Here is a 14,986-nt window from a genome sequence, read left to right as displayed (position 1 = left end):
AGACCCAGGTGTTGCTCTAGGACATGAAATAAAATGACACAACACTGGACTCTCCAAGGTAAAAAAGAGGGAAGGTTTAATTCTGACTCCAACATTTATAGATTGCCAAAAGTGACAGTGGATTGGAGGGTGACGGTGCCACCTCTCCAATGACACTGGACAAACCAGCAGTCCATTAAATTTCTCCTCCATGAAAGAATGCAAAACAATGAGTTATTTACAGAAAGTGCATGAGGAGGTTCATTACAAGAATGTGAACATCAGAAGGCTTAGAAGAACTTAAAAAAACAGGATGACACCCAGGCACTGTGGGCTCCCAGGCCATGGGGAGATGACACATCCACAGCATGGGTGGATGGCTCCAAGCTGCGCCTGAAGTGATTTAATCCCCAATAACAATATTTAAATACCTGACTGTTGAAGAACCCTCACACAGCTTCCTTGCCAGTATATCAGAGTAATCTTTTCTAAGCTGTAACATTAACCAGGTTTAAGATTCCTTCTTTTCAGAGCAGAGTGCCACAGTTAACCCCTGCATGCCATGCATTTATAGCTGGAAGCCATTCTGGAGGCTGGACTTGCTTGGAGAGCTGGTAGGGAGCTCACAGCACCCTGGTGCTTCATTTGTAATCAAGGAACACCAGTCAGGGTTGTTGTATCTCAGTCAGTCCTGTCCCCCTTCAGGAGGACTGATCCAGGGGCTTGTCCTGCCAACAAGAACCTGCAGTCCCATCTCTGGATGGGTGGGAGCGTCCCGAGGCAGAGGCAGCTGAGCAAAAATGGAAACGTGGAAAGATGGAAATGGGTCCTGGAGATGCTGGTCACCAGCTGGGAAATATGGAAAGGTGGAAATGGGTCCTGGAGATGCTGGTCACCAGCTAGGAAATACAGAAATGTGGAAATGGGTCGTGGTCACCAGCTGGGGCCCTGGGGCTGCCCTGGGGGCTGCAGGGTGAGCACTGACATGGGGGCAGTGAAGGTTCACAGCCCTGTGGGATTCACACATGGTGGAAATTACCCCCTGCTTCTCCTTTAGGATTGGGACTCTCAGCCCACCTTGGCCTCTTGGTTTAGTCTCCCAGCAGTGGGTGTTCATCACCCACTGCCTCCCTCCCACTGGGATTTGCTCCCTCCCTTGCTGCTGGCACTCCAAACCCTGCAGAGCAGAGCAGGGAAAATGCACAAAGACGTCCTCATTCAACAGATGGCTTGAAAAAATCCAGGAGGGCTTAGCCCTGTGGAGAAGCCACTTGTTTTAAGGATGCTTCATACACAGAACACATGGTTTCCTTTCATCACTTATGTCAGGACTGGAGCTGGGCTAAGAGGTGTCACCCCCCACCACTGCATGCTGCCTCCTCTGAGCTATCTTGAGAACCTCTTCACTTCTCTCTCTCTGCTTTGGTACTTCCCCTTTGATCTGTGTCATCTCAGGTTTATTTTCCAAGACTCAGAGAGAGCCTTGTCAAGCAGGCAGGGGCAGAGCCTCTCAGCAGAGCATGTTCACTTGTCAGGCTGCTTCTCCTCCACATCAAGTTATTTCTTTCCCTTTATCTTCCTGCACAGCAGCCAAAAAGGGAACTTCTTCACCCTGGCCCTGGGAGAAATGTGCCAGGGGCTGGCATGGCTTGGGGATCTCATGTTGATGGCTTCACACCCAAGTTTGTTGCACTTTATGGTCCAGAGCATGACACTGGCCTAAGGTGGGCCTTGCTGTGCCAGAATGGGCTTGGTGGCTCACAGCAGCAAAACTGGCCAGTGGGTACCAGGAACCTCTTGTGGTTATAAAACAAGAAAACCAAAATAGCTTTAATGCTTTTCACACTGTGTAGGCTCAAGTGTTTTGTAAAACAGCCTTGGTGTTCTCTGAGTGTGGTAAATGAGTTCTTCTGAGTCCTGGAGGGCTCTCAGTGTGCAAGAGGCTGAGTGTGGCAGGACAGGCAGCCTGAGAGAGCAGCAGTTCAGCATCCCCAGTTGGCTCAGATATCCCCTGTACCTGGGGATGCTTTGTGCAAGGGGTAGGCAAGGGCAGGAGCTGCTTTTGCCATAACTGTTGAAGGCACCTGTCAATTTTTCCCATCTCATGGGTCTGTCCTGAGCAGTGCTGGGGGCTCAGATGGAGCAGGGAGCTCCCAGGTGAGCTGTGCTGACAGAGGCTGCTCTGCCCAGCCTGCTCCCAGCAGTGCCCAGGACCTCACTGGGTGGGTAACAGTGGATCCCACCCCAACAGCTTCCCTGGCACGCTGATCCTCTCCTTGGGACAGTCTGGGAGCTGGGAGTCACACTGTCTGCTGCTAGATTGTGCTGTGAGGTTATATGTGTCACACAGATCACGTCTGAGTTTTATTTCTCTTTAAAGCAAAGCTCTTTTTTAGCATGCAAATAAACACTCTCCTAAAAGGGAAGGCACCATCTGCTCCTAAGCACAAATTTAATTTTCCAAAGGGTTAGGTTTAAATAAGATCCACAGTCTCAGAGTGGTAGCTGGGGGAACCTGTAATGGGGTTTGGCCCTTTTGGCATCTTGCTGGAAGCAGATATTTTAATTTATGGTAGGGAAACACAGTGCCTGCAATGAGAGAGGGGTTCTGGCAGCTCTGGAGACTCCCAAACTCGCTGTGCTCCTCCCAAGCCCTGATGGTTGAACAGGTGGGCTCAGAGCACTGATATGCACACAAAGGATCAGGAGGAATTGTTGTGGGTCCCTCAGCAATCAGGAACCACAGCTGCAGCCAGGCACCCTCCTGTGCTCAGCTGGGTGAGCTGCAGCCAGGCTGGTCTCACCTGGCAGTGCTGGGAGCACCAGCAGCTCACCAGTTCCACCAGTGCAGGGCCCAGCAGAGCCCTGTGCAGCTCTGGTGCCCATGAGCTGAGCCAGGGGCCCTCACTCTCTCTGTCCCTCCTGCCTTGCAGCCCCTGGTGTTGCTGATGGAGTGGCCTGAAGCCACCAACTTCGCCTGCCTCATTGCGGGCTACTGCCGGCTCCTGGTGGACTCCAAGAAGATGATCCTGTCCAGGGCCCCCAGCCAGCCACCCCCTCCTCAGATTATCAAGGCAGGTACGTTTCAGCCTCTGCTTTCTGTGCCAGCCCCTGTGCAGCCTCCTGCCCTCCCCTGCAGCACCAGGGAGGGAAAGGCTTTCCCTGACAGCTCCCATTCACCCGGAGAAGCAGCAGGCTCCCTCTTTAACCAGAAAGCGAGGAGCAGGGAGACAGGTGCTCATTTTGGGTCAGCCAAAATGACTTGTGGTGTCAGCTCAGCCCCTAAACACTCCCCATGAGCCGTGCTGGCAGCTCCTGGAGCAGCTCCAGGAGGGGCTGATTGAGGAGGAGCCCTGTGAGGCTGCCAGCCACAAGCTGGGGCTCACAGAGCAGCCTGTGCATTCCCTGGCTGGCATCCTGCTCCACCTGAGTGTGTGAGCTCACGGGCTGCATTCCTGCTGCCTCTGACACCCTCACAGAGCTGCAGGGGTGCAGCACACAATCCCTGGCTGCATCCTGCTCCACCTGAGTGTGTGAGCTCAGGGGCTGCATTCCTGCTGCCTCTGACACTGCTGCCCCCCAGCCTGGGGCTCTGAGCCTCAGGGGCAGCCTGTGACAGTGTTCACAGGGGTTTTCAGGTGAAGGGAGAGACCAGAATGTTGACTCTATGTTCAGAAGGCTTGATTTATTATTTTATGATATATACATATATTACATTATAACTATACTAAAAAGAAATAGAAGGAAAGGTTTCTTCAGAAGCTAGCTAAGTTAAGAATAGAAAAGAAAAGAATGACAACAAAAGGGCAGCTCTCTCGGACTCTATCCAAGATAGCTGTCTTGATTGGCCATTAATTATAAACATTCAAGATGGCTCAATCAAAAATCTACCTGTTGCATTCTACAGCAGCAGATAACCATTGTTTACATTTTTTTCTGAGGCCTCAGCTTCTCAGAAGGGAAAATCCTAAAGAAAGGATTTTTCATAAAAGATGTCTGTGACAGCAGCCCTGTGAGCATGGCTGCTCTGCTGATTTCCTAAATCAGAAATAAAACTTGGCTGTCCCAGCTTTTCAGGGAGCAGAAGGCTGGTCTGGACACAGCAGGAGCTTCTGTCCCAGCAGGCACCAATGCTGTCCCTTAAGGATGGATTGCAGGTGTAAGTCACCCTCCAGAAAGAGCAATGATTCTCAAGAGTGATTTCAAACAAGAGCCAACCAGGAACCACATGCTGTGGCTCACATCCAATATATTTTGTATAGGAACTATAAAATATGGGTTTAGTGACTGGAGATGGACAAAATACCAACCCAAGGTCACTCCCAGACCCCCCAAGTGACACTGTAGCTCCAGAGGGCTGTGACAATTGCTTAGTTTAGGTCCAGTGTCAGAACTCCCTTCTCAAGATGGGCCTGGCCTGGGGAGGAGTGCAGAGGGTCCTTGGGAAAGCCCTTGGTGCCTTCGAGGAAGGCACCCAAGCATGGATTTGGCACCTGTGGGAGGACACACTCACAAGAGGGATCAGGAAAGCATCTGCAGCAACCTCAGTGAATCCAGAACAGGCCTGGCAGGTGATTTTGGTGTAAGTACAAGCAGTTTCCTCTCCTTTCTTCCTCTGTGCCCTGACTGACAGCTGTCACTGTGCTCTGCCCAGTTGCCCTATGGAAATGTATTTAATCACATGTTGCTGTGAGCAGAGGGTGTTTGCAACTGAGCTGGTTTAGCTGCCATCAGAGTGCTCCTTCCCTGGCTTGTGGGACACAGGGGCACAGGGGACACGTGGCTGTGGGGAGTCAGAGAGGGGCAGAGCACCCCACACCCAAGGGCTTGGCAGGAGGCTGGCAGCACCACAATTCCTGGCATCTGGGGTTGTCTCAGCACGTGCAAGAGGTGTTTTCCCACATTCTGTGGCAATAGCCAGAATTTTTTTCCTGAGGTTTTGCTTCAGGGCCTTCATCCAAACCTCTACCAAAGAGTTGTAGATCTTGCCCTACTCTTGTCAGTCTCAAATAACCAATGTCAGTAACCCTGCAGGGTGGGAGTGATGTGAGAGGGAGTCACAGAGTGGGCAGGACAGCAGTGGGTCTGTGCCAGCCCTCTCTGGGTGCCCTGCTCCATCCTCCTGGGTGCAGTGAGAACTCTGTGACCCGTGGGGTGGAGCAGGTCCCTTGCAGACCCAGGGCACTCAGCCCAGCCGCCCTTCAGCAGGAGTGGGTTTAGGGTGTGCTGGGCAAACAGTCTGCTCACATCCTGCTCTCCCCAGGGCTGCAGGCTGAGCTGTCAGAGCTGGCTGGATCACAGGGAGCAGGGATGCTGATCATTAGCACATCCTTGCAGGAGAGAGCCCCACTGGGATGAATTAAGTTAGCCCAGACTTCCCAGGCTGCAGGCAGACTGTGCCAGAATCTTAAATGTAAAAATCAAGCCTTGGCCCATGCTTTTACCTAGAAGAGGAGCACATCCATCTTCCCTGAGGCCCATTAGAGCCTCCTGCTGAACAGCAGACATTTTTAGAAATGCACACGCTGTCTGAACGTTGTCAGCGAGATCCATCTCTGCATCTCCCTGTGGAGCCATATGCCACAGCCTTGCCCTCCAGTGTGCCCTGCTGGAGCTACCCGGGTGATTCAGCTCCCTGTCCCTTCTTCTCCCCACTCTCACCCTCAGCCACCATCAGCTCTGTGCCCTTAGCTGCTCTCTCAGCTCCTTGGCAGGCAGTTTTCTCCCTCCTGAGCATGCAGCAGCTGGATTTGGATTTTTGGGGTTTGGCCCCATTCAGCAGCAGGCCTTGCCTTGGCATGGGCAGCCAGCAAGCCTCTGCCTCAGCCTTTGCCACCCTCCCAGAGCCCACACATGCCCAGCTCCGGCAGCCTAGTGCTCCCTCACCCAGCTGTCATTCTGAGCACTGCCATGGCCAGGCATCAAAGAGATTTTGTTTATATTGGGATTTTAGCATTGCAGGTGATGAACAGTATAATACAAACATGTGTTTGGGGAGACAAATTGTCCAATTTGTCGAGCTAATGAATTTAATTAGGATTTATTTGATTTAATTTTCCCTTGGTCAGACAGAACCTGCATCCCCTGGCTCTCAGCACAGCTGCACAATCCAACCTGCAATGCAGACAGATTCCCCTCCTGAGGGATGGACCTCTGGCCAGAAATTCAAGTAGTATTTCAGCCACTTTCCCTGCACAAGGGAACAAGGGGAGGCTGTCACTGGGAGATGCTTAACAGCAAGAGCTGTTATAGCTCTGTTATAGCCAGCCTGATCCAGTAGCTGTCAGCCAGATAGAAATAGCACATGGATCACAGGCGGTGAGGGACAAGGGGCTGCTCCTGCCACTGGAACACAGCTAAACTGCAGTGGATGTCTCCCCAAAAGGCAATATTACTCCACTTTTAGTGGTATCCTGATGAACACTGCTTGGTGTAGCCAACATTACCCAAAAACGGCAACAATTCCTTCTTGCCATATTACATGTGAGCTGGCAGGGTGAGGCTGGAGGTCCTTGTTGGAACAGGAGCTGGTCCTGCTGCCCTCTGGACACACTGGTGGGTCAGTGATGAGCACCCACATCCCTGTCAGTGATGAGCACCCACATCCCTGTGTGCAGTGCCTGCTGTGCTGGCCAGCCCTCCTCTGCCTCTGTCTACCCAGCAGAGGGATTGAGCTCAGGGACCTGTCCTGGCACCAGGACTGTTTCATGTCCTCATCAAGGACACTGTGGAGTGAGAGCACCCTCAGCAGGTCTGTAGATGACACAAGTGAGTGGTTTGGTTGATAGTCCTGAAGAATGGATGACATCCACAGGGACCCGGAGAAGCTCCAGCAGTGGCCCATGGGAATCTCATGGGGTTCAACAAGGCCAAGTACAAAGGCTGTACCTGGGGCAGGGCAACCCCAGTACTGATCCAGGATGGGGGATGGACAGATGGAAAGCAGCCCTGCAGAGGAGGACTCAGGGATGCTGGGGGATGAGAGGCTGGACAGGACCCAGCCATGTGCACTCTCAGCCCAGAAAGCCAAGAGTGTCCTGGGCTGCCCAAAAAGCAGCAGGACCAGCAGGTCAAGGGAGGGGATTCTGCCCCTCTGCTCCACTCTGGTCAGAGCCCACCTGCAGTGCTGCCTCCAGCTCTGGGCTCCCCAGCACAGCAAGGACATGGAGCTGCTGGAGGAGCGAGTCCAGAGGAGGTCATGAAGATGATCAGAGTGCAGGAGCACCTCTGCTAGGTGAGGGACTTGGAGCTTTTAGTCTTGAGAAGAGAACGCTCCAGGGAGGCTTTTTAATAGGACTTGTAGCTATAGGACAAGGGGAAGAGGTTTTAAATTGAGAGTAGATCCAGCTTAGATCAAAGAGGAAGGGTTTTATGATGAGGGTGATGAGGTGTAGGCACAGGAGCATTCAAGGTTTCCTTGAATGTTGGACATGGCTCTGAGCAACCTGATCTAGTTGGTGTCCCTGCCATTGGACCAGATGGCCTTGAAATGTCCCTTCCAACTCCTTCTGTGGTGCAGGACATTTCTCCTACCCTCATTCCTGGCAGCCGGGCCCAGCAGGTTTTCCAAGGGACAGCCAGGTTGGCTGGCTGTGCTGCAGGGAGTGTGGGTGTCCCAGTGGAGGGCAGAGAGCACAGGGATGTTTCTCCAGGGTGGGCAGGAGCTTCCCCAGCTGTTTCCCCTCACTGGGTGCTGCTGCTAACGCTCCCGTTGTGCTTTTGGTTTAGATTACATCAACGCACACAACTTCCAGCGGCCTGCCGCGGCAGGGCACGTGGGAAAGAAGGAGAATGGGCTGGTGGGTGGCTCTGCCACTGTCCCCGGAGCAGCCGGGGCTGCTGCCAGCCGGGACTCGGAGCTCATCCGCTTCTGCTACCTGCACATGCGAGAGCAGAGGAAGGAGAGGGAGAGCGCCACGGATATCAATGAAAACCTGATCTTTTTTGAGGAAACTCGTCCCAGGACCAAATCTGACCCCACTTCCAAAAGCTCTGGCCAAGGCTACAACGGGGCAGCCAAGGAGTGCGACCCGGCTGGCGTCGAGCAGGAGAGGCAGGGCAGCAGGGCCAGGGCTCACACCATAGACACGCACCTGCGCGGCGACGGCGCCCACCTGTACTGCGAGTCCTGCCAGGCCAAGATCCGCAGCCGGCTGGCCTCGGGCACGGCGGGCAAGCCCGGCAGCACCCGCGACACCACCGTGGACCTGATGTCGCTTCCCCCTCCCGGCAACGACGAGGAAGAAGACGAGACAACGTCCCTGCTCCCCGCCATCGCCGCTCCCCCTCCTGGCTTCCGAGACAACAGCTCCGACGAGGACGACCCCAAGCGCCGGGCGGCTGCCCAGAGCCAGGAGCAGGGCCGGCACCTCTGTGGCATCCTGTACGACGAGATCCCGGTCACTCTGATCGACAGCGTGCAGCCACGGACCGTCCGCGACCACGCCCAGGAGCTGGATGATGCCCTGGTGTCCACCCTGCAGGCGCTGGAAGCCCTGGCTGCTTCAGAGGATTGCCCACATCCCCCACCACAGCAGACAGCAGGTATTTCAGTGGCTGTGACTCCCTTTTTTGCCTATAGCCTTTCTTTCCTACTGTACATCCTTCCCTTTAGTCTCCTCCTGTCCTATAAGCAACTGTGAAGCAGGTTCTAGTAAAAACTTGTGGCAGCAGACGGTAGCAGGAGCAGCCAAGTTGCTGCTCAGAAGATTTCTAGGAAGCTGAGGTGGGACTCCTGTCCCTGACAGAGGCTGAAGGAGTCTCTTGGTTTGTCCCAAATCTGCCATATGCCGCAAGGCTGGGGTGAGTCCATAACCAGCCAGCACTGTGAGATCCTCCCACTGTGACCCCCCCTCAGTGGCACCTTTGGCCATCGGTCTCTGTAGGTTCCCACCCAGGTTTTGCAGTGTGTGAGCCCTTCACAGGGCAAACCTGCTGCCAGATGGGTGACTCTGGGACCAGCCTGCTGGCAGCACAGCCCTTTGTCCCTCTTCCCACCTTGGTTGCCCTACTCACTGTGGCAGAGTACCTCTTGCCTGATTTTCCTTCTTGTGCCAGACACATCCCTGTAGCTCTGCTACCACCAACAGTGGAAAGCTTCACAGGATCTTTTCCTGGGCCAGAAGCTCTTGCTGAATTGAGCTATCAAGCCAGCTCAATGCTGACAAAATGATTTCCCTTACAAGCCTTAACTCTTAGTTGCGAGAAGCCACAGAAGTTTCTCCAATGTGCCCTGTCACAAGGAGTTCCCCTCTCCTCCACACAGCACTGTGGTGTGAGGGTTGTTGTGGGGTTTTCTTTGTGTCCCTCCTCAGGTCTTATTGTCCTGGCTGCCATCACTCCTGAGTCATCCCTGGACTCTGGCCACGAGACGAACTCCTCAGAGCTGACCGATGTCTCGGAGATGGTCTCTGCCATGAAGCAGCACCAGAACGCTGCCTACTTCCTCACCCAACACATCAACAAAGAAAACCTCCTGGCCAGGAAGGACTTGCCTTTCCGAATCCAGACCTGTGCTGCCCAGGCTGTTCTCACCTCCCCCTACGCCCTGAGCCGCCAGGAGCCCTCACTGAAGCCAGCCTTCTCCACCCAAAGTCCCAGCCTTAGCAACTGCAAGAGCAAGCAGGAGCAGCAGCCCAGGGAGCAGAGCTGCACCTCGGCTGCCCAGCCAGGGCTGAGCCCCCAGCTCAGTGAGCAGGGCAAGGGGGCTGCTGTGCCAAGCTCTGAGTGCAAAGCTGCTGCAGCTCACACAAAAGCTGCCTTTGAGGTATCTCTGCATGCCACAGCAGCCCCAAGCAGGGAGCAGGCACAGGATCTACAAGAGAAGATGCCCAAGGAGGTGCAGCCGAGCTCCAAGCTGCTCATGGATCAGAAGAGCAGTGTAACTCCAGCCATCGTTTCAGCTGCACTGCAGCAGGTGGCAAATGCAAAAGCCTCAGCTCCCCAAGTGGTATCAGCCTTAAAAGAAGACCAGAACGTGAATGGTACCAGCAGCAAGCCTTTGACACTTAAAGGAGGTCCACAAACTGCAGAGACATTGTGCAACTGTCAGCAGCAGCAGCAGCAGGTCTCTCCACAGCAGCACTGTGAAGTTTCTCCAAGTCCTAAGGAAGCTCCTGGCAGTCAGGCTGAAGCTTTCCACCTCGCCTCAGCAGGCGAGGAGATGATGCCCAGTAAGAATTTTGCCTCTAAAAGCTACCAGCAAAAAGTGAGTAGAGATGCTGCAGGAAAAGCTGCGAGCGGAGAGACAGGTCAGAAGGCAGGTGGAGAAGCCACAAGCCTCATCTTGCAGAAACACTCAGCTCCTTCAAACCAAGGACAGAAAATACAACAGGAAAGCTCGGCCAAAATCTTAAAAGCTGAGAGCAGCAATGTGCACTCTGCATCACCTGGTAGCACTTTCAGGAGCACCAGTGAGGAAGCCAAAGGGCCAATCCAGCTGATGCCCAGATCCGAGAGCCTGCAGATTAGCACTGTGCCTTCCAAAAAAGCAGAGAAAGTCCTGGAGGTAACCCAGCAAGATGCTGATGTCCCAGCTAAACCCAAAGCCCCAAAAGCTCCCTTTAGGCTTAGGAACCTGTTCTCTGCAACATTTCCCACCCGGCTGAAGAAGGAGACGGACGAGCGGCAGGCCCAGCTGCAGAAGGTGAAGCAGTACGAGCTGGAGTTCCTTGAAGAGCTGCTCAAGCCAAAGAGCAAAGGTGACCTCCCACCACAGGAGTACCTGCACCCGCCTGCCCCTGGGCGCTGCAGCTGCCAGCTGAGGAGCAGTCCTGTGCAGAAAGTGCCAGGGATGTCCAGGGAGCAAAGGCGCAGCTGCGACTGCAAGCGGATTTGCAGGGGAATGAGACCACCCCCCAACCAGCTGGTGGTGCCAGAACTGGAGAGGCGAGGCAGGGACAAAGCTGCAGATGAGCAGAAGCAGGTGGAAGCCATTAGGCTGACCAGCACGAGCAGCCCTTCCAAAGGCAAACGGATCCGATCCACAAGTCTGGAGTCCCGAGACAACCGGTCAGACCCAGAGAACGGCATGTCCTGTCTGACAACGTGCACCTCCCGCGGGGAGTGCATGGGTGCACCCCACTACAGGAAGCTCTTGCGTCGCTACAGCGTCAGTGAAATAGATAAGACTGAAAGGACATCCCTGTCCTCTGACGTCTACCAGAACATCTACACAACCAAGCAGAAAGGCCCCCAGAAAGAGCCTGAGCCCAGCATCCTCTGTCCTGTTCTGAAGAGCAAAATCCAGGAAGCCACTGGAGTGGCTGACCCCTCCTACGTCCAGATAGCACAGGACAAGAAGAGCCAGAAGGGTTCAGCAGTGTTCTCTGTCCAGGAGGAGATGTACCCGAGTCCTGCTGAGCTGCGGGATGAAGACATGGAAGATGAGAAGTGCTGCTCCATCCGCTACTGCTTCTACTACAGGAAATGCGATGTGGCAGATGATGGGAGCGAGAAGGATGAGCTGTCCTATTCCATCCCCATGCAGATACTCCCAGGAATGAAGCTGGACAATCAGATGGTCCCAGTCATGAGCAGGACTCTTCAGGTCCTGGACGCAACAGCCTGCAGCAGTCCCAACGAGAGCCAGACCCAGGAGATAGATTTAAGGACCTCCAGTTTTGAGGGGAGCTTGGCAAAGATCAACACCCTTCGAGGCCATGCCTACAGCTTCCCCAACGGGTTCCTGCAGGTGCAGCTGGACACCAACGAGCTCCTGACCATCCTGAGGCAGTGTGTGCTGAGCCCCGAGGTGCGGGACTGCAAGCCCTACATCTCCCAGCTGGCTGAGTACAAGCAGGAGCTGGCCCTCAAGTTCAAGGAGTTCCGGGCGTCCTGCCGCCGCGTGGCCGCCGTCGACAAGAGTCCCACCCACATGCTCTCGGCCATCACGAGCAGCTTCCAGGTGCTAAGCAGCCTCATCGAGACCTTCGTGAGGCTGGTGTACGTCGTGCGCTCCGAGTCCCAGCGCCAGGAGCTGCTGACCAAGGTGGAGGAGGTGGTGAGGAACTACACCTTCCTCCTGAAGGCTGCCGAGGAGTCCACGGCCAGGACGCTGAGCCACCAGCACACTGTGGAGCAGCTGGCCCGCCAGTCGGCCACGGTGGCCACGGTCATGAGCACCCTGACGCGCTCCCTGAAGACGCTGATCAATAAGTAAAGCCAGCTGTGAAGACCAAGGAGGCAGTGTGTGCCAGGCCACGCTCTCACACCTCACAGGCCTGCTGAGGATGCGGTGCCTGCAGGCCCACGCTGACCGCGGTCTGCGGTAGCCAAGACACTCTTTGATCTCTGCAGAATGCATGGTTGTGTTGGTGAGGGGTTTGAAGGGTGAATCTGTGCCCTGTCACAAGCTGTGCAATCTGCTGGTCCAGGGGCTCAAGCAGCTTCTCTGCTTGTTGTCCCACACCGGCTCGTTGGTGACAGAGCTTGGGAGGTACAGGCACCCCATCCCCACACCATGTGGTTCCATGGGGCTCTGGGCCTCGCTCCTGCAGACCTCTGTCACAGTTTGTGGTGGGCCAGTGAGCTATCAGGAGCTGAGCTGAGATCTCCTGGCTCCCCTTGGGCACTCTGGAGCCAAACCAGTGTCTTGCCACGTAAGCAACTCTTCTGCCTCGAGGATCTTCCTGGCCCAGACACACAACCTAATCAGCAGCAGAAGGGATCTGTGGGGTGCAAGCCCCTGCTGCTGTGCTGGGGCTTGGCAAGCAGTCCTAGCAGGTTATGGCAGGTTGCCATCAGGCTGGCACAGAGCTGGGGCACCCTACTGGGCTCTGCTGTCACAGCTTAGGCCCCAGTGCTCCAGTCCTGAGCACAGGCACTGCCTGTGCCACTGGCAAGGGCTCAATGCCTGCAAGGGGGGACAATCCAGAGAACCACAGGACTGTCAGTCCGACCTCAGTGACAAGAAGGTCACGGAGCAGATGATCTTGGGTGCCATGCCATGGCACACACAGGACAAGGGTTAGGCCCAGCCAGCACAGGGGAAAGGCAGGTGCTGCTTGAGCAGCCTGGCCTCCTTCCATGACAGGGTGACTCTCTGTGGGTGAGGGAAAGACTGTGCATTTTAGTAAAAAATCTAACACTGTGTTCTTCACTGTGTTCTTCAGCATTCTCCTGGAGAAACATGATGGATGGATGGATGGATGGATGGATGGATGGATGGATGGATGGATGGATGGATGGATGGATGGATGGATGGAGAGGCCCCAGAGAGTGGTGGGGAATGGAATTAAATCCAGCTGGGGCCATCACCAGTGGTGTTCCCCAGGGCTCAGTGCTGGGGCCTGTTCTGTTTAGTACCTTTTGAGGATACCCCCAGTCAGTCTGCACGTGACGCCAGTTTGGTGGGAGTGCTGTGCTGCAGGGCAGGAGGGCTCTGCACAGGGATCTGGCCAGGCTGGCTCCATGGGCTGAAGCCCAACCAGGCCCTGTCCTGGGGCACACCAAGCCCTGCAGCTCCAGGCTGGGCAGAGGGGCTGGAAAGGGCCTGGTGGGAAAGGCCCTGGGGGTGCTGCTCACCAGCAGCTCAACAGGAGCCAGGTGTGCCCAGGTGGGCAAGAGGCCAAGGGCACCTGGCCTGTCCCAGCCATGGTGGGGCAGCAGGACCAGGACAGTGACTGTCCCCTGCCTGGGCACTGCTGAGGCCACTCCTCAAATCCTGTGTGCAGCTCTGGGTTCCTCACAACAAAACAGACACTGAGGGGCTGGAGCGTGTCCAGAGAAGGGAATAGAGTGGGGAAAGGTCTGGAACACAGAGCTGAGGGAGCTGGGAAAGGGGCTCAGCCTGGAGAAAAGGAGGCTCAGGGGGGACCTTCTGGCTCTGCACCACTCCTGACAGGAGGGAGCAGCCAGGTGGGGATCGGTCTCTTCCCCCAGAGACAGGATGAGAGGAAAGGGCTTCATGTTATGCCAGGGGAGGTTTAGATTGGATGTAAGAAACATTTCTTCATGATGGTGGTCAGGTTTTGGAACAGGCTGCCCAGGGAAGTGATGGAGTGACCATCCCTGGAGGTGTTTAAAAGACCTTTAGTTATGCCATTTGGGGACATGGTTTAATGATGCCCTTGGCAATGCTGGGGGAATGGTTGGACTCAATAATCTTAGAGGTCTTTTCCAACCAAAACAATTCTGTGTTCCTCTTCTGGATGGCTGAATCCATGCTAGAGACCCTGCAAGGAACCCAGACTGATTGATCCTTGACCACTGCAGGCCAGAGGTGGGCCACCAGCTGAGGGGAGACCACTGTCACACCATTCTCCAGAGGTCAGGTTCATGCCCCCAAGGCTCAGCCCAAACCCTCTCCTATTTCTTTTCACTGTGACCATCAGAGAGGAGCCCAGATCAGCTCTGACTGTGAGCCAGGCAGGGGCTGTCCTCCTTGCCAGGGTGTTGGGGTTCCTTTTCTGTCTTCACCAGGCTGACTGCCATAAGAAGCATTATTTAGTTCTCTGAGGTGGTTATTTACTTGGAGTTGGGGGGTTTGTTTGTTTTGGGATTTTTGTTTTCACTCCTTGGTGAATGGTATAATGGTTCCTAGTTGTGTTCCTACCCACCCCAAGGTTCCCCTCCTCCTCCTCCTCCTCCCAGTCTAGTATCAGACATAACCAATGAGACAGCCTTAACTGGTGTTTCCCTGCAGCCACCCACCCTCCAAAAGAGAGCAAGGAGAGAAATGCAAGGTCACCCATGGCATTGCCCTCACCCTGCCACCCACTGCAGCTCGGGATCCCTGTGCCTGTCCCTGTCACAGCCTCTGGCCGGGCAGGAGGGCACAGCCCTGCTCACAGCCCTGCTCACAGCCTCAGGGGGTGAGGGCAGCTGTCCAAGCCAGGCAGCTCGCCCCAGCCCTTGGGGATGAGCAGTCGCTTCCCATCTCTATGAGTTTTGATAAATATGCACATTGGAAATGTCTCGTTCTTCCATAGGAGCTATGGAAATGCACAGATGTGCTTTTAACACTGCGTCCTCGGAGTGCAATAACCTCCCCTGGCCCGGGGCTGTC

General features: G+C 54.9%; 1 protein-coding gene across 4 annotated transcripts in view; it reads left to right on the top strand.

Moving 5' to 3' along the window:
• FRMPD3 (FERM and PDZ domain containing 3) overlaps positions 1–13,744 on the top strand; it is a 65,625-nt gene extending 51,881 nt beyond the window's left edge. For all 4 annotated transcript variants that reach the window (XM_058032383.1, XM_058032382.1, XM_058032381.1 and 1 more), the window contains 3 exons: positions 2,913–3,057; positions 7,708–8,523; positions 9,294–13,744. In XM_058032383.1, coding sequence (XP_057888366.1) covers positions 2,913–3,057; positions 7,708–8,523; positions 9,294–12,139 — 3,807 coding nt within the window. In that variant the 3' untranslated portion in view covers positions 12,140–13,744. The remainder of the gene's footprint in view (positions 1–2,912; positions 3,058–7,707; positions 8,524–9,293) is intronic.
• Positions 13,745–14,986: the final 1,242 nt, after the last annotated feature.

The sequence above is a fragment of the Melospiza georgiana genome, chromosome 12 (assembly GCF_028018845.1).
Source record: "Melospiza georgiana isolate bMelGeo1 chromosome 12, bMelGeo1.pri, whole genome shotgun sequence".
NCBI lineage: Eukaryota > Metazoa > Chordata > Aves > Passeriformes > Passerellidae > Melospiza > Melospiza georgiana.
Note: the sequence above shows the minus strand (reverse complement) of the source record. Positions and strands in the feature narration are given on the sequence as shown.